Genomic DNA, 19,887 nt, shown 5'->3' on the forward strand with positions numbered 1-19,887 from the left:
GCAAACAGGTCTCCCACACTGGCTGTGACAGTGGCTGTGGCTCCCACCAGCAAAAGCAGGCTGGTGTCTGGGAGCCTCTCACGGCCTCCAGCCCCAGCGGCACTGCCCCAGTGGCTTCGGGAACAAAGGTGTGCGTTACCTCACTGCACCCTGGGGCCGGGGCCTCTGCTCGCCGCTGCTGCCGCAAATCTGCCTGAGCCTCACTGGCCTCGGCCCCAGAGGAGGTGGTCTCCGACACCTGGCTCCAGACCCCAGGCTCCGGGAGGGCCTCTGGGCTGCCGGACGCAGGCTGGGATTCCTGCTGAAGAGACCCCCCAGCCCATGAGCTACCCAGCCAGTGTTTCCAGGATCCTGGCTCTGCTTCACTACTCTCTTCATGAGGCGTCATCTCACTGAAGACCCCTCCCTCAGGCATTCTAAGGCTGATGGAAGCTCCTGAGAGGACCAGGCAAAGGGCCTAAAGCTAAACAAAGTCCCTGGCCTGGCTGGCACAAATCTCCCCTTCCTCTCACTTCTTGAAGGATGTCAGTGGGCCGTGATGTCCAGCTCCCAGGTGCTGGCAGCTCCACTTAGGAAGGACAGGCTTTCCCCAGGAGTTCCCATGGCAGCTCAGCTTGCTTACACACACACACACTCACACACACACGTCTCAGGGCCAACAGACACACACACACACACACACACACACACGTCTCAGGGCCAACAGGCTTAAGAGAAGGAAAGGAGGAGGAAAAGGAGGGGCAGCCGGAATTCCACTCCTATGCTGGAAGCGTCCTGGAGCGAATTCTAAGCCAATTCTAAGCCGCGGTTCTGGCAACACCAACCCTTCCCCTCCCCCAACCAACACTGTGGCTGTCCCGCCACCCGAGTGAAAGGGCAGGAGCTGGCCTCTGGGACCACAGGAAGGCAGGAGTTTGTGGAATCAAGCCTGGAGCCACCGATCAAATTCCGTGCAGGGGAGCAGCTGCTCTTCTCAGCCAGACCCACCCAGTGCAGGCCCCAAGGAGGTGGCCAGAGTGGGCCCAACGAAACCGAGAGACCCAGTCCTCACTGTCTGCCCAAGGGCCTTGGGAGATGCCACCTGAGCCGGGCTCAGGCCATGAGAACACTGAGGGAGCCGGGGTGGGGGTGGGGTACACTGTCCCTTTTGTTCAGACTCCAGTCCTAAGTGTTAAAAATAACAGGTTGGGAGATAAGATAGTGCTGTCTCTGACACCTGCCATCTTAGGGATGCTTATTTTTAAACCTCAGAATGAGCCCTGGGCCTGGGGGGAGGGGAAAGGGGCAGTGGTGAGGTCAGGAGGCCACGCTCCCCCACTCATCAAGACATTCCGCCTTGTTAGTCTTAGAGGGGATAAGGTCAGGGTTGGGTCTGGGAACCAGGGTTCCTGGCTCTGTCCTAGACCTGTGAGGAACTCCTAGCAAGTCTGTCTCTCTTGCCGTGCCTCAGTTTCCCTCTCTGAACAATTGGCTGCCTGTGACCAGCCAGGGGATGAATGATAGACAGCAGTCCCTCTGAAGATGCCCTCCTGGGCTGGGCTGGGGAGAGAGGGTTGAGGGCTGGTCTCAGCATGCCTCCATGAGGCTGGTTCTGGGGGGATGGCCTGTGTTCTCCCTCCAGGCCATCCCTACTGGGGCAATTGCTCCGAGTGAAGCTGGGTCTGCTGGACAGTAGGTGGTGCTCACGCACACCAGGGGCAGGGTTTGGGGGCTCACCTGCTTGCTGGACTCTTCCTCTGTGGTCAGGCTCTCCTCCTCCTCCTCGGGGTCATCTGTGTCTGACTCGGCCACAGCGATGGGCACACACACAGGCTCAGCATCCCCGGGTGCGCCCTGACCTGGCCGCTGGCCTTCCTCAAACCGCGTCTCCTTGCGGGCTGGTGGCGCCTTCTCGCTCTCTAGTGCGGGTGGGGGGCTGGAGGTGGCGATACAGCCTGGCAGTTGGCCCTGGGAGGCGAGGGCTGCGGGCTTCTGAGGCGGCCGCTGCAGGAGCCCACAGCAGAAGTCCCAGGTGGTCCGCTTGATGAAGCGCAGGCCCCGCTGGATGCGGGCTAGGGCCAGCTGGAGGTTGTTCATCTCCCCATCCTCGTCGGGGGCTGTGAGGTTGTCTGCGCTGAAGGAGCTGAGCAGCAAAGCCAGGAAGAGGTTCAGGACCTGTGGAGACACCACCATGCCTTGGGCGCTCAGCCTTGGGAGCAGGATGGAGAACCCTTGAGGAGGGCCAGAAGCAAAGAGTTCAAGGCTTGGACCCTGGGGCCTCATTCTAAGCACCCACTCCCTTCAATATAGAGAGTTTGGCTCTAAAAGGAAAGATGAGATCTCATCCTGAGGTAGGAGATACACAGGCCCTGGACTGAGCAGCTGCAGCTGGTCTCCTGCTGATGCTTCGAGATGGGAGACCAGCAGGAGCACTGGGTCCTGATTGGGTGTGTTCTCATGGGTTTCCCGGCCCAACACATGTGCAGAGGGAAGGCCCTCAATCTAAGGGAAGGACAAAAGGCGTGAGAATAGGCCAGCTAGAATCCATCTTGGCTGAGAGATGCGTGCCCACACTAGGAACCGATATGGAGATGACTGGCTAGAAAAAAATACAACAGTGGAAAACAGCACAATTTAAGCAACCTAAGCTGCTCCCTCCTAACTTGCCTGTCTGCTCTTCCGCATGTACTTTGCTTCTAATAAACACTTTTATCTTTTTCACAGTCTTGGTCTCTTTGCTGAATCTTTTCTTCAAAGAAGAACCGAGGTCTTTCTTCCAGCTTTGCACCACCAGAATCAACCCCTCCTCCCAAGGGTTCAGATACAGTCTGAATTAAGGGCGTTCAGACCCAGGTTTCTTGGGTGTTGGTGCACATTCAATGGGAGAACCGTGGGCTCCTCTGATGTCAAAGCCTGCAGATACTGCCATGCTATCTTGGGAGTAATGGGGGGCCATGCAGTCATGGTGAAGGCCTCCCTAGTGGCTCAGCAGTAAAGGACCCGCCTGCGGTGCAAGAGACGGGGGTTCAATCTATGGGTTGTGAAGATCCCAAAGGAGGGCATTGCAACCCACTCCAGTATTCTTGCCTGGAAAATCCCATGGACAGAGGAGCCTGGCGGGCTACAGTCCATGGGGTCGCAAAGAGTAAGACACGACTGAAGCAACTTAGCATGTATACATGCAGTCATGGTGAGCACAGGACTGCTCCCTGGGAAGTGGGATCCAAGCTGGGATTACCATGGAAAAGACAGACTCCCACCCAGAAGCAACTCAGGGCATCCATTCATCTGCCCACCCATCTATTGCTCATCTGCTCTTGGGGACCTCCTGGGAAGGGGCCTGTGTGTCTGTTGGTGAAGAAGGGACAGTGATGTGCCTCTAAGTTCCCCACTGAAGCTAGTTCCCCACTCAAACATCTGGGGGCTCTGCTGCAGAGCACACCCCACTGGTGTCCCCAGATCTTACTCTGCTCCCCAGGTGAAGGACATGGGATACTGAGCACAGAGAAGAGGCCAGGTGGCAGCTCTCTGGACTAACTGCAGGGTCAAGCCACTGAGACGGGGTTGTTGTGTCCAGGTGGTGAAGGGTGCTCGGGTAGGTGCTGTGTAACACTAGACAACTGGGATGGAGTGGAGATACCTGGGGCTGGTGCCAGGGGCCAGCCTTGGCTCCAGTGCCCATATGCTACAGAGAGTCAGGGGAGGGGCTGAGGCTTCAGAGGTGCCAGAAGACACAGACTTACTATTATGGATCTGAGACCCCTAAGGAGGGGTTGCAAAATCCCCGTCTTTGGATGGTTCTCGGCTACTGCTTGTTGCTAAACCATCCTGCATGTCTGAAGCTTTAGTCTTTGTTAAAAAAGCGAACTTCTGTTGAGTGACAAGGGACTGGGCTTGGGTCTCGGGGAGGGTAACTGAAGATGGCAGCGTGCTTGGTCCGCACAGGGGGCAGACTGGCTCCCGAGCGCCACCAGGCCGATGGGCTAGAGAAGCAACCTCCCCTACCTTGGGCTTGTTCTTCCCCCACAGCCACTCCCAGAAGGGAGTCCAGTTGGATGGGGGCCTCTACAGCAGGGTGGTACGTGAAGGTGGACACCCAATCTGAATCCTGCCTGCCCTAGCTTCTTACAAGCCCCTGAGACACGTCTGTCAGCAAGCTGGGAAGGAGAATTCTGACGAAGGCAGTGGGCAAGATTGGCGTGCCAGGCCTCAGAAACCTGCCTTTGGTTTCAAAAGTAACACTCATTCATGTGGACAGTATGGAAAGGTTAAGAAGTGGGCTCTCCTGTCCTATATCCACAGAGAGATGATCGTTTGTGACACCTGGCAGCCTTTTTTTTTTTATGTCGTCACTGGAGGGGTGAAGCATGTGATGGGATTCAGAGCTGCTGTTTACACTGACCCCTGGCCAGGCCCCTGGCCTCTGTCCACACTGGCCCGGACCTGACCTGCCTCTGTTCCTGGTAGCCCACCCTGGATACGCCCACCACAGCCCTCGCTCATGCCTGGCTTAACATCTGATCACCAGGTATCTGGGGCCAGGCTGGGGGTGGGGCAGGGGTTGCCTGGGCAGCCTCGTCCGCCCAGAGTAGGCCAGGGCCTTCCTTGCCAACGGCTTCGGAAGTTCAGCGGCTTCCAGTGCTTTCCCCCTCAATCACATGTTGCTGCTCCCTGGCCCCTGCCTGATCATCACTTCCCATTTCAATGGCAATCTTGCTTCCACCCACGCCCGGCAGCGGCCCAATTCCTGAGGAGGCCAGGGAGGGGGCTGTGCGGGCTGCGTTTGCTTCCCTCCTCCAGCAGCCTCTAATCTTCTCATCCCCAGGCAGATCCGCTTGGAAATCGCAGGCTGTGTGTGCGTGAGGGCAGCTCAGCCTGGCCCTGGGCTGAGAGCTTTGTGCACTCACATCCACCTTGGAACATGCAAGAGTCTGATGCCCTGGGGCTGGGCCGAGGGCTGAGTGAGGGGCACCCCGAGTGGCGGCGGCGGGTTTGAAGGGATGGGAGGGGGTTGTGGGGCCAGCCAAAGAAAGAGCTGGACTCCATGGGCACTGAGCACCTTGCCTCCTCTCTGGGCTCCACCCATGGAGCCCGAGGGAGATGGACCTCAACTCAGTCTGTGCCCATCCTGGCCTGCTTAATGCACGTGGGAGGAGAAAGCAGGCAGGTCTGAGAACGGCTTTGGAATCTGCAGCCCATGGTACTCACATCACCCAAAACCTCTTTGTGAGTTGCTGTGGAGCCTGCACTGCCCACACCATGGGCAGTGGGAGCCAGACCCTGCAGCTGTGACGGTGGAACATGTGTGGTCCCGCTGGAAGAAGGCTGCATGTCCACAGTGGACACTGACTTCTCCCTGAACCACTGAGCCCTCTCAACCTTGCTTCTTCCAAAGGCTCCATCTCTGGCATTTAAATTTTGATCTCTCTCAACTCCAAAAATTTCCCACATTGTAAAGACACAAGGCAACATGCACTCGCCCTGGGACAGACAGGTGACCAAGAGGGCAAAGACCTGGGCTCCTTATGACAGGACAGCAGGGCCTCTCACCACAGCTACCCAGGGTGACATACAAGGCTCCCTCAGGCCCCACCTCACCTGGACCACCACCTGCCTGCACCTGTGCTTTGCTTAACCTGCTTCTTCCCTCTCTAGCAGCACTTGTCTATCAGGTCAGCAACAAGTCCCCTCTACCAGAAAGGCTTCCTTGATTTCCCTAGCTGAAAGGGATCAGTACCGATGGTCTCCCCCTTAAGGGCTCTGATCATTCTGACCAGCTTCATTGAGGCCTGTTTGAACTCTCCACCTGCTCAAGGTGGAGAGCAAAGTCAGGGCCACATTCACCTCTGTATACCCAACAGCATCTGGCACAATATTTTGCATGCATCAGGGGCTCAGCAAATGTTTGTTAAGCTGAATTGAATCAGGTGATAAATCAGATAGTGAATAGCTAATAAAGTAATGAGTAGCTGAGCAAATAATTAATTAATGGATATAAACTGAATACATAGAGAATAAATAGATAAATAGATGGGTAAATGAATGAATGAGCAAATAAAGAGTGATGTGGATGAATGGATAGCTTAATGAGTGATAACTGGCTGGATAAATGAGTAGATGGATGGGATTGACAAATGAATGAATAGATGAGCGGATTGATAGATGGATGTAGAGATGGATGAATGAGTGGAGGGATAGATGAGTGACTGGAAAGATGGGTAATAGATGAATGAATGGATGGATGCATGGGTGAGTGAATGGATGTGCAGACAGATGGACAAATGGATGGATGAACAGGTGCACATGTGTGTGAATAAATGGGGATTGATAGATGGATAGTTGATGGATAGATGAATGGATGGGTAAGTGAATGAGTAGATGGGGTTGATGGGTGGATGGCCAGGTGAGGGGGTGGATAAATGGATAGGCAGATTGGTAACTTAATAGATCGATAGAGAGAGAGGCAGACAGATGGACAGGTGGGTTATTGATGAGTGGATAGATAGCTGGATAGGTAAATGTATGGATGAGTAGGGAGATGAAAAGAATAAGTGGGTAATAGATGAATACATGAATGGATGGGTAAATGGGTGAATGAATGAATATTGCTAAGTCATGTCTGACTCTTTTGTGACCCCATGGACTATAGCCCATCAGGCTCTCTGTCCATGGGATTTCCTAGGCAAGAATACTGGAGTGGGTTGCCATTTCCTTCTCCAGGGGATCTTCCCAACCAGGGATCGATTGTGTGTCTCCTGCACTGGCAGGCAGATTCTTTACCACTGAGCCACCAAGGAAGCCCATGAATGAATGAATAGGTGGAAGGTGGGTAAATGAGTAGATGGATGGATGAGATTGATGGGTGGATGGGTGATTTGACAGACGAATGACAGAGGGAGTGGCTGGATGGAAGGAAGGGTAAGTGAATGGACAGATGGATGACTGGGTGGATGGGTAGCTAGGTAGATGAATGGACAGGTAGGTGAGTGAGTATGAGACAAGCCTCTGGGCAACTTACCACGAGGTTACCAATGACCATAACAAGCAGGAAGACCAGCAGGCATAGTGACTGCCCAGACACCTCCATGCAGTCCCACATGGTCTCGATCCACTCTCCACAGAGGATGCGGAAGATGATGAGGAAGGCATGGAAGAAGTCCATCATGTGCCAGCGGGGCAGGAGGCCTGAGTCACTGATGCGGTGCCTCAGCTCTGAGTAGTTCTTGCCAAAGAGCTGCATGCCCACCACAGCGAAGATGAACACAATGATGGCCAGCACCAGCGTCAGGTTGCCCAGCGCGCCCACTGAGTTCCCAATGATCTTGATGAGTGTGTTCAGGGTGGGCCAGGATTTGGCCAGCTTGAAGACCCGAAGCTAGGGAGGGAGGGGTCCTTGTGAGGGCCTCTGGCTCCCACTGCCCATGGACACCCTCATGCCCCTAGCTCCTGCCTGAAAACCCAGGGCTCCCTTGGAGGTCACCAACACCTGTTTCTCTCTAGAGCCTGAGGGCAGTTTCACTGGGCTCTGATCTGAGTCAGGCCAACAGCTCCAGACTCCTCTCCCCAACCACCCCTTCTATTTGTCCCCACACCAGACTCCTACTCACCTTGGTCTCACTTCTAGGAACCACCCAGTAGATTCCCCCGTCATGGAATGTCCCTCTTCCAGAACTTTCCTCATCAGGGGTCCTTCTAAGCAAGCTCAAACCATCCCTGACTTGCCCAGTCAACTCCTTATTTTCCTCCTCTCGGTCATCATAAAGGTAGCCAGTGCTTAGCATTTATTGAACACCTACTGTGCCAGGCCTTATGCTTGGGATCAGCTAATTAGGAACTCCAAATAACTACATGAGGATGGCACTATTATTATCTTATTTGACAGATGAAGAAGCCAACTTTAGAGGTGGAGTAACTTGTCTAAATCCCTTGGATCTTGGCAGTGGAGTTGGGATTAGAATCCATAGCTTGGGCTTTCTCTTTTGCCACAACCATTCTGCTTTCCTAGCCCAAGTTGAAGCCACCTCTTCCAGGAAGCCTTCCCTTACCTACTTCCAGCCCCATGCCTGGACCTCTTAGACAGTGTGAGCTCAGAGCATGGTCCACAGGCTTATGGCTTTGACATTATCTGAGACCACACTGAATCCACACTGGAACTTTAGCAAGATCACCTGGCAATTTGTGTGCACAGTAAAATTTCAAAAATGCAGATTCTAAAACCAGCAGGTAGAGCCCCAGGTGAGCTGTCAGGAGACTTGGTTCCACTTGTTACCTGCCATGTGGCTTTGGAAAACTGTTTCATCTCTCTCAGTCTTAGTCTACTCATGTGTAGAATGGCAATGCAATAACACTAGCTCCTCTCCTGGGATACTGTGAGGACTAAAGGGAGTATGGTGAACCGTAAAGGGCTTTGCAAATCATCAGGATGGATACCACCCCAAATGCCCCTCTGGAGGGAGGCATATCTCCCTTGCCCACCTCTGTGTCCCCCACATTGCCCATACTAGCCTATGTGTACCTAGCGAACAGCTTCTGGGTGAAGGTATGAAAGATCAGAGCAGAGGTGACTGAGTGATGGCCTCAGAGAGGGCATGCCTCAGTGGCCCCAGGGCCCCACCCACCCATCCCTGACAGGCCCAGCTGGGTACCAGGCGGAAGGAGCGAAGCACCGACAGGTTGCCCATGCGGGACAGGCCCAGCTCCATGAGGCTGAGGATGACGATGATGCTGTCAAAGATGTTCCAGCCCTGCTGGAAGTAGTAGTAGGGGTCCAAGGCAATGATCTTGAAGGTCATCTCTGCTGTGAAGATCCCTGTGAAGACCTGGGAAGGAGTGGGAGTGAGGAGTTCCCAACATTTAGGCTGGACAGAGCCTCTGGCAGCAGGGTCTCCCTACCTCCTGACTCTTGCTCCAGGAGGGTCCCCCTCCAGGGCTGCCAGCTCTGACTGTGCCCAGAATCCCAGTGGGTGCTTGCTCGGCCCTGGCCCATTTCCTTGGGGACACCTCCAACCCGATACCTCCAGCCAACTCTGTTGTTTTCCAGACATGACCCACCAGCCTGGGCCTCAAAAACAACTGAGCCCTCTGCAGGCTCTAAAGACTGGTTCTGGGAGGCACCCGGGATCAGGAGAGGCTGGGGTGGACGTCGACACCATCCAGCTCCAGACTTGTTCAAGCTCATGTTGCCACAGGAAATTTTCCCTGCTTCACACACACCAAATTCACATATTTCCACAAACACTCGTGCTTCCATGGCTCAGCACCTTCGACCATCCTGTTCCCACTTCCTCCCTGTCCATGTGATGACTTTTCTCACTGTAACAACAATCAGCCTCCATTTCTTGAGGCTTGACTATGTGCCTAGAGCTGGGCTAGAATGCTTAGAATAAGTAGTTTCTTTTAACCTGCCTAACAACCCAGCAAGAAAAGTAGCATTAACCCCATTTTACAGGCAAGGAAACTGAGGCACTGAGAGGTTAAGTAATGTGTCTGTAGTCAAGTAGCTCATAAATTTGAGAACCAGGAGAAGAACATTATGGCAATGTTTATAACAGGGACAAAAGAATGCCCATCACAAGGAAATGGTTAAACTACTTATGGCTCATCTGTACGGTAGAATATCCCACAACTATTTTTCTTACAGAAAAAAAAAAGATGCTGTAGATGATATTTAATTGGCATGGAAGGATATTCACAAAGTGTTATGTTTCAAAAGTAAGTTTATAATGTGTACAGTATGACCCCACTATAGACATAAGCCAAGGTTAGAGAGTTTTGTTGTTGTTTAGCCACTCAGTCGTGTCTGATTTTTTGCGACCCCATTGACTGCAGCATGCCAGGCTTCCCTGTCCTTCACCATCTCCCAGAGTTTGCTCAAACTCATGTCCACTGAATCAGTGATGCCATCCCACCACCTCATTCTCTGTCATCTGCTTCTCTTCCTGCCTTCAATCTTTCCCAGCATCAGGGTCTTTTCCAATGAGTCGGCTCTTCACATCAGGTGGCCAAAGTGTTGGAGCTTCTGCTTCAGCATCAGTCCTTCTAATGAATATTAAGGGTTGATTTCCTTTAGGGTTGACTGGTTTGATCTCCTTGCTGTCCAAGGGACTCTCAAGAGTCTTCGCCAGCACCACAGTTTGAAGGCATCAATTCTTCAGCACTCAGTCTTTTTGATTGTCCAGCTCTCACATCCTTACATGACTACTAGAAAAGCCATAGCTTTGACTAGACAGACCTTTGTAGGCAAAATCTTCCCACTTCCTGGGAAGCCACTATTAGCACTCAGGGCTCTGTGAACCATCTGCTGGGAGTCAGGGGAGGTGGGTGCCCACACTCACAGCCTGTCTGCCAGATACCAGTGAGCTTATAAAACACGAAGAGCTGTTTGTATCTGAAGCCCCTCCTGGGGCCTGGAGATCTCAGCAGTCATAATAAATGAGGCCAGAGAACAATAACCACCCTCTCGTAGGTCGCATCCACTTGACATCCTTGAACTTTAACTCTTACAAACAGCCCATGGAGTTATTATTCTCCCCATTTTACATATGAGGACACTCAAGGCTCAGAGAGATAGAGAAACTGGCCCAAGATTCCCGCATGGCAGACCCTGCTCTGGAACCCAGGTCTGGCTGCTGTTCTCTGCACATGTTAAACCATCCAGCTTTGCTCTCATGCCCTTACAATGCCAGTGATGATCCTTGGTCCAATTCATTTCTTATTATAAATTTCTGGAAACGGAATTGCACAGTCAATAGCATTTTTAGAGATTCTGACACATAGGCGCTAAATGATCCTCAGAGATAGGTTTTAATCAATTCCATAAACCACATGGGAAAATTGTTTTCCTCATAAAGATGCTAATTCCTGTCTCACTCACCTCTCCAGTCCAACAGGACAAAGGCCACTTTTTATTGTTGTTTTGTTGGACATTTCTTCAATTTTTTTAATTTCTCCATTTGTAAAGTTGCCTCTTCGTATCCTTTACTTATTTTCCTGTTAGGGTGTTTGCCTTTTCTGGTTGTTGTTCATAAATAAATGTACTTTCTGCCTTGCAATAAACACACTATACATTGCGATTTTCTTATAATATTGGTGCAAATATAAAAAAACAGACTAGTGCAACAGAATTAAGAACTCAGAAATAGGAAATGCATATTTGGAGACTTGATAAATAACAGAGGTAGCATTTTAAATCAGTAAGAAAAGGACAGACTATTCAGTAAACAATGCTGAGAAGAATGGTTACCTCTATGGAAGAAAATAAGTTTAGATTCCTACCCCACACTATATACATTAATTAGTTGCAGGGAAATGGATTCAATACCTAAATACAATAAAATTTTAAACTTTCTAGAATAAAAATGGGAAATATTTAAAATTTGGAGGTTGGGAAGGCTTTCTCTAACAACACAGAAAGTTTGTACCATGAAAGAAAAGATTGCTAAACTTACATACATTAAAATTTATATCTGTAAAATAAATGATACAATAAACAAAGTGAAATCACTACCACAAACTGGAGATTGAAGTTATGAAAAGTATTTAACTGGAAAGACATGGAATCCAGAATATATGTTGAATGCTTACACATCAGGAAGGAGAAGAGGGACAACTCAGTGGCAAAAAACACAACCACAAGAATGGATGGAGGAAATGACAGAAGAGGAAATTTAGATGGTTATAAACACATGAACACAGAAGAATGCAAATTAAAGCAACATTGAGTTACTATTTCTCACCCATAAGAGAATCAAAAATAAACTTTTGTGTGTTGGCAACGATACGAAACAGTGGGAACTCACACTCTGTAAGAGCGTGGATTTGGTACAACCATTCCGGGGAACAGTTGTACAGTATCTGGTAAGTCACAGCTCTGCATACCCTGAGCTGTAACAATGTCAGCTATGTATATTCTTAAGAAAGTCTCACATGTCTGTACAAGGAGGCATGTCCAAGGAAGCTCTCTTTGCTGCATTGTTAGTCATGGGAAGGGCTTCCCTGGTGGCTCAGATGGTAAAGCTAAGGAGCCTGGTAGGCTACAGTCCATAGGGTCGCAAAGAGTCGGACACTTCACTTCACTTCTAGAGGAACATAGCCAAATACCTAACTGAGTCTTGCAGGTACCTATTTGGGCTTCCCTGGTGGCTCAGATGGTAAAGCGTCTGCCTGCAATGCAAGAGACCCGGGTTCAATCCCTGGGTCGGGAAAATCCCTTGGAGAAGGAAACTCCACAGAACTACATTGACTCCAAAGTAATCGTTATCATGCATGTTTCTACAGTTTAGATATATAGTATTTTTGCCTGGTTTTAAGGTTTATATAAAGGGGCCATGCCATATGTGTTCTTTTTTTGCAAGTTCCTTTTATTCTTCACATCATGTTTATAAGATTTATCCATATTGAAAGTTATATATGTATTCCTTCTAATTGTGCATAGTGTTTCACCACATGAAAATGCCACAATATATTTTATACATGGTAGGGTAAGCTCCAGCTTCCCCTGTAGCTCAGCGATAAAGAATCTGCCTGCCATGTGGGAGACGCAGGTTCGATACCTGGGTCAGGAAGATCCCCTGGAGGAGGACACGGCAATACACTCCAGTATTCTTGCCTGAAGAATCCCCATGGACAGAGGAGCCTAGCAAGCTATAGTACAAAAGGCTTGGATTTTAATCTTGGGGTCGCAGCGTTTTAATCTTGGGGTCGCAGCGAGCCGGACACGACTGAAGCAACTTAGCACGCATGCACGCAGGGTAAGCTCCTCACCTAATTCCTTAATTTGTCTTGACAGACTACTTTTCCATATGAATTAGGATTGCCTTGTCAAATCCCATGGGTAAAAAGTATGTTAGGATTTTTATCAGAATTACACCAAGCATCTAGGTGTAATTTGGTAAGAACTGATATTTCTACAATATTCAGACTTTCATCCATGAAAATGGCATTTTGCTGCACTAAATTAACTGTTTTTCAATGGTTTTATACTTTTTCATATCAAATTTATAATCTTCTGCTATGTTTATTCCTATATGCCTCAGTTTTTATTGCTATTGTGTTAACTCATAAATTCCTCTCTCCAAATGATCACTCATGGTGGCTTGGAGCAGCATTAATTTTAATATATTGAGCCTGTACCTACAGGTACAGAGCATTGCTGAACTCTCTTACTAGTTCTAATATTCTTCCTGTAGATTTTCTTGGATTATTTCTCTAGACAACAACATAATCTAGAAAATAACTTTGGATCTGTTTTCCTTCCTTCTTTCTTCTTTTTCTTCTCTTACTACACTGATAAGGACTCCAGTATAATTTGGACTGGAAGCAGGGGAACGGAAGCAAAGCTAGAGCTGTGGCACAGCCATGTAAGCTACTAGGAAAGAGTGTGGGCTCTAGAAACAAACGGCTTGGATTTTAATCTTGGGTCTTTCACTTCCTGGTTGTGTGACCACTCTGTGCCTCTGTTTAGTTTAGTTCAGTTCAGTCGCTTAGTCGTGTCCGACTCTTTGCGACCCCGTGAATTGCAGCACGCCAGGCCTCTCTGTCCATCACCAATTCCCGGAGTCTACCCAAACCCATGTCCATCGAGTCAGTGATGCCATCCAACCATCTCATCCTCTGTCATCCCCTTCTCCTCCTGCCCCCAATCCTACCCAGCATTAGGGTCTTTTCCAATGAGTCAACTCTTCGCGTGAGGTGGCCAAAGTATTGGAGTTTCAGCTTCAACATCAGTCCTTCCACTGAACACCCAGGATTGATCTCCTTTAGGATGGATTGATTGGATCTCCTTGCAGTCCAAGGGACTCTCAAGAGTCTTCTCCAACACCACAGTTCAAAAGCATCACTTCTGCGGGGCTCAGCTTTCTTCACCGTCCAACTCTCACATCCATACATGACTACTGGAAAAACCATAGCCTTGACTAGACAGACTTTTGTTGGCAAAGTAATGTCTCTGCTTTTAAATATGCGATCTAGGTTGGCCATAACCTTCCTTCCAAGGAGTAAATGTCTTTTAATTTCATGGCTGCAGTCACCATCAGCAGTGATTTTGGAGCCCCAAAAAATAAAGTCTGACACCGTTTCCACTGTTTCCCCATCTATTTCCCATGAAGTGATGGGACCAGATGCCATGATCTTAGTTTTCTGAACGTTGAGCTTTAAGCCAACTTTTTCACTCTCCTCTTTCACTTTCATCAAGAGGCTCTTTAGTTCTTCTTCACTTTCTGCCATAAGGGTGGTGTCATCTGCATATCTGAGGTTATTGATATTTCTCCCGACAATCTTGATTCTAGCTTGTGTTTCTTCCAGCCCAGCATTTCTCAGGATGCACTCTGCGTATAAGTTAAATAAGCAGGGTGACAATATACAGCCTTGACGTACTCCTTTTCCTGTGCCTCTGTTACCTTATCAGTAAAATGTTGTTTACCTTATCAGTAAAATGTTGTTTTTGTTTAATCACTGAGTCATGTCTGATTCTTTTGCCACCCCATGGACTGTATCCTGCCAGGTCCCTCTGTCCGTGGGATTTCCCAGGCAAGAATACTGGAGCGGGTTGCCATTTTCTTCTCCAGGGGATCTTTCTGACCCAGGGATTGAACCCGTGTCTCCTGCATTGGCAGGCGTGTTCTTTACCACTGAGCCACTTGGGGAGCCCCATCAGTAAAATAGAGGTAATAATAATAGCATTTCCCTTACTGGTTGTTATAAAAAATTAGGTGTTCAACAAGTGTTAACTATGCTTACTAGAATCTCTTTGTGTGTTAATTTTTTAAACAGTTTCCAGGAACAGTCAGGTATAAATTCAAACTCTAAATCTGTATAAAGCCAAATTAATAGTCACAAGCTTCCAAGGGTTACATTTTTTCAGCCCTTCTCTCCAGCCCTGACTGAGACTGATAATCTTTCTTCTTTATCATTTCCCAGGGCCAGCATGTGAATTTTTTTTAGTTCACCATTGTATTGAATGTAGGGTCATATTCTTATGGGGCTACTCGGTTCCAAACCCTACTTGCACTGTCCTAAACACAGGCCTTGCCTCTGCATGATCACTGAAATCCAAGCCCCCAAAATTACTCGATCAGTACCTGTCCCACCCCCTAAAGCAACTACAGAACAATTTCACATGTTTACTGCTACGGTTTTTAAGTCCCTCTTTGTTTTTGGCACTAGGGGATTTTTGTTTCTTTCTCATGAACTTTGCTATGCATGTCAAAGAATATTTGCTACATTTTTAATTGTTTTGTAGTTGGAGACATCTCAGGTTTTCTTGTCCACAGTATTGCTAAAAACAGTTGTTTTATTTGCCTTTTACCTTTGTTTATATAATGAGCTAGTTAAATCTATCAATCTTCTCCTTTATGGAATCTGTCTTTAGTGACATGCTTAGAAAGGCTTTTTTCACACCAAGATTATTTACCCATGCTTATTTTTGTGGTTTTGTTTCTTTACATTGACTATTTAAACCATCTAGAATATATTAACTGCAAGACAATTAAAACCTTACATACTAACAATAAAGCTATCCAAACAGAAAAGAATAGCTGTAATCCAACGACATGACCTATTACTAATAATCTAACCACAAGTTTAACACACTCACAATTCAGTCACAACTTAGTGGTCCAGGTAAGCCACCTGTGCTCTTCATCACCTTGACTTATAGCTCAGTCCAACCGAATGGTCACATTCCATTAAAACTGCATTCAGCTGAAACCCTACATAACCACCACTTGGAGACCACCCAACACAAGGCAGGCACAATTGTGCAACAAGACTCCTACAGACTGAGATCTAGCTTTTCCTTCTGTTTGTATACAGAAGAAGGAAAGAAAAGTAGAACCATAGCAAAACAGACTCACATTTGTGAAAAAATGGGCATAGACCCTGTAGAGAATCACCTAGAACTCTGGATATGGAAAGTAATAAGGGAAAATGATCCTCACACTCCACAGTGTAGGAAACCTGCCTGCCCGTGGGGGCCACTGTGGAGCTGGGACTGAGACTGGGCTGGGTCTGCAAGAGGAGAGAGCTTGGCCTGAATGAGCCCTCTGCCCCCTCAACCTCAGCAATGACCCCAGGAGCTCCTTCCAGAAGCCAGTGGTCTCTCTGCAGCCCTGCCTGGGGATCTGCTGCAGAAGGGCCAACCCTGCGTTTACCTGGACAGAGCCAGCAGGACCCTGTCCCCTAGGGTCAGGAGACAATAGCCACACGCCTGGCCTTGCCACCACTATACTACCTCTCTGTCTCAGTTTTCCATCTTTAGAGTGAAGAGCTAGGACTTGATTTGGTGTCAAGAAAAAAAAATCAGAATTAGAACCAACACAATCTGACTTCTAGGGATAGTCTCTTCAATAACAACAACAAAGATAATAACCACAGCCATCATTTATTTTGAGTGCTTATTGTTTATCAAACTCTGAGCCAAGCACATTACACACATTATCTTATTCAATCCTCATTAGCTTCCTGAGTTTGATATTTTCATACTAATTTTACATTTATTACTTACTGTACCAATTACTGAGACTAAGTAATTTGCTTGAGGTCATATAGTAAGACTGAGTCAGAATTCAAATCTGCCTCTGCCTGATTTAGTCACTCACTCCATTCACTCAGTCATCCATCCATCCATCTCTCTATCCTTCCCTTCCTCCTTTCTCTCCACCCTATCATCCATCCACCCTATCATCCATCCACCCTTTCCCGAAGAGAATGCCTCTTTTTGGCATATTCTCCTCCTCCATTACTGCCACACCCCATGTCCCCACACATTTCAGGCTCCCCTCAACTTACTTTTGTTTTCTAGCCTTTGGGCATCTTTATCCCTAAGCTCTCACTCCCAACTGCATCGCCCAGCTCCTTGAAAGCTGATCCTGAGGCTCTTACCAGAACGTCTTCCATAAAGATACCTATCTTCAGAAGACCCTTTTGTGCTCTGAGTCCCTCCTCCCTCACCCACGAAGGCTGTGCCAGCTTGCCAAGAGCCCTTCACACCACGATGCCCATTTGAGAGTTAGCTGCCAGCGGTACTTACCAGGTTTCCGACCTGCAGCATCTCCTCAAATTCGGTTGTCATGTTGTAGTGCTCCAGTGCCATGAAGAGCGTGTTAAGCACGATGCACATGGTGATGGTAAGGTCAGCAAATGGGTCCATGACCATGAGCTTCACTTTCTGTTTAATGGACATCCACAGCGGGCAGCACTCCCAGATCAGGTAATGCTGGGCGAGACGAATCCAGCATGGTGGACACTTGCGCTGAGACTCCTCCAACTCTGGGGGCAGGGGGTGAGGAGAGCCAGTGAGCTGGCTTGTTTCTGTTGACTGCTTCACATAACTTTCCAGAAAAGATGTATGACTTGCCCAGCAGATGACAGGGCTGCTACATGACAGGGGGACAGAAAGCGGGCCAGGGAAGGCTAAGGGGAAGAGGGGCCTGCGTCCTGACTTCTTACGCTTGGAATGTGGGAAAAGAGGGCCACAGGGACAGAACACCAGGATGGGTATGGGAAAAACGGGGACAAGACAGATTAGGACAGGTGTGGGCTCTCTGGAGACAACACTCCCACACAGATGTGGGGCCTCTTGGGGGAGGACAGGCAGAGACAACATCTGAGATGGGCAAGTGCAGATATAAGGACACTCAGGACCCAAGAGGTAGGAATAGATGTGGATATCTGGGATGTGTCAGGAGAGAGGTGGGGGTGGGGGTGGTACCTGGGACAGGAGGGAACAAGTCAGGTGGCTCAGGATGAATGAGATGTGGGGTTGCCTAAAGTGGGACTAGCTGAGACAGATGTGGGATGTTTGGACTAGCCTGGGCTAGATGGGGAATGATGGGGAATAGGCTAGAAAGGCCTGCTTGGGGTGGGACGGCCCCAGCAGACCTGGGGATGCTCGGCAGAGGACAGGATGAGACCAGTGATCACCTGGGATGGGCCAGGGCAGCTGAAAGGTTGTTTGGAAGAAACATGGGCATGGCTCCTGAGGATGCCCAGGACAAAACAAGCTGGCACAGATGAAAAGACACCCAGGACAGGCGACAGAGACTGAGAAGTCTGGGACAGCTGTGGGGATGTCCAAGGCAGGCTCAGCAGCTGGGGCGAGCCTGGCTCAGGTCCGGATAATGGCTCAGACCAGAAGCGGGGGGGTGCTTGGATGACGCCGGGGTGCTGACCTTCCAGTGCACTGGTGAGGACGCTCACTGCGCTGAGGGCTCGCTGCCGCTCTCCTGGCTCCTCAAAGCCATCCACACACGGAGCCTGGGGCGTCAGCGTCTGCGGCCTGCCTGGTTCCTCCGACGGTGTGGTCTGGGTGTAACCGGGAGATGTGCATCAGCCTGGGGATGAATGGGGGTCCACCTGGACCTGGGCAGTTGCCCCAGACTCAGACTGGGGAGGTCCCAGGGGGCCACCATAGGGGTCTTGATGTGACACTCGGCACTGGGCTTCTCTGCTCCCAGCTCCCTCCCAGTTAACACCTCCCCTCTCGCCAATCATCATCTCCTTCGTTTTCTTTCTTCCTGCACCATCTCTCATTAGTGGTGATTCCTGGGTGGGAAACTACATGTACTGAGTCCTTTAACCAGATGCTGTCATATACATTAGTACATATGAAAACAATCTGGGAGTCTTCATTGATCCCAAGCTCCCTAGAGTCAAGAGCATAAAGAAGCTGAAAAAAAAATCTACTATGTTCTAAGGTGACATTAACAGAAGCATAAAGTACAATGCTTTGACATAGCTGGTCAGAGCTCTTGTGAAGGTAACTTAGCTACATCTACTAAGAAAATTTTCAAGTGGCTCTGAGTTCCTTGCCTAATAATCGAACTTCATAAATAATTATACACGTGCAACCAAAAATATGCATGCAGCGCTGTTCACTGCAGCATTGTTCCTAATACCATAAAAACAAAACAACTGATCAATAGGAAGAATATTAAAATCAGTTATGGATACAATCCAGCTCTGGACTCTGACACAGACAATTAGGAGAGCAAGGCTGTTGCACGTGTGTTCCCATGGGAGCACTTCCAGGACAGTTTGATGAGAAAACAGGAAAAAGATCTGGAAGATAACACACTAAATTGTTAAAGTGGCTATATCCGGGGAATGGGATTGTGTGGGGAGGGCAGGGACTTTGACTTCTGCACTATCAGATTTGTTTACAACAAGCTTGCACCAATTTTGTAAGTAAAAGAACCAGGCCTGTGAATGGAGATGGCGTGTGTCCTGATGAAAAGAGGGGCAACATACATTCCCTGGGCTTACTCAGAGCCTCCCACAGCACCAAGCGGGGCCCACAAAGGCTTCATGTCAGCATGGCCACATGTAGCCACAGTCTGTGAGCTCAAGGTGGGGCTGATGAAGGCACTGGGCTATTCAGCATGCAAGAGTGAGGCACTATAATCTCTGAGGGTCAGAGGGAAGGTGGGCCTAGGCCACGCAGGGTGGTAGGGTCAGGGCCTGGGGTGGGGTAATAAACTGATCTGGGCTCAAGTTAAGGTCAGCTTTTGTGATCCGTGGAATTGCCCTAAAGTGTTGCCGAGGGAGGTAGTGAGCTCCCAGTCATGGAAATATTCAAGCAGAGGTGCCCGAGAGGGTTGACATAGCTGGTGGAACAGTAGTACCCTGGGTCCAGTGCATCCACAAATCTGGCCAGCTTAACTCACAAACATGTCTGAAATTTTCCCAACTTCTCTCCTTCACCATCTGTGATAGTTTGCGTTTTCATTCAGCAAATTTTACTCTTTCCTCTCCCACTGTGACTGAAAGCAAAATTCCCTGTCCTGTTGGTGACACACTTGCTTTTGGCCGAGGGAATGTCAGTGAACATGATGTGAATGGAAGCTTTAATTGTCCTTGTGCCATTTGCCTTGCTTTTGTGTTCCAGTAATCCTCCAAGAAAAGAGCTTCCCC

At 49.1% G+C, this 19,887-nt stretch overlaps 1 protein-coding gene across 5 annotated transcripts in view; it reads right to left on the reverse strand.

Moving 5' to 3' along the window:
• SCN5A (sodium voltage-gated channel alpha subunit 5) overlaps positions 1-19,887 on the reverse strand; it is a 129,514-nt gene that overhangs the window by 33,122 nt on the left and 76,505 nt on the right. For 4 of the 5 annotated variants that reach the window (XM_081527402.1, XM_081527403.1, XM_081527400.1 and 1 more), the window contains 5 exons: positions 18,147-18,279; positions 17,006-17,244; positions 8,625-8,798; positions 6,998-7,354; positions 1,717-2,154 (listed from right to left, as the gene is read on the reverse strand). In XM_081527402.1, coding sequence (XP_081383528.1) covers positions 1,717-2,154; positions 6,998-7,354; positions 8,625-8,798; positions 17,006-17,244; positions 18,147-18,279 — 1,341 coding nt within the window. Of the gene's footprint in view, positions 1-139; positions 302-1,716; positions 2,155-6,997; positions 7,355-8,624; positions 8,799-17,005; positions 17,245-18,146; positions 18,280-19,887 lie in introns of all 5 variants that reach the window. The other variant, XM_081527399.1, reaches the window with a different exon arrangement.

Source organism: Giraffa tippelskirchi, chromosome 9 (genome assembly GCF_054371585.1).
Source record: "Giraffa tippelskirchi isolate mGirTip1 chromosome 9, T2T-mGirTip1v1.2.pri, whole genome shotgun sequence".
NCBI lineage: Eukaryota > Metazoa > Chordata > Mammalia > Artiodactyla > Giraffidae > Giraffa > Giraffa tippelskirchi.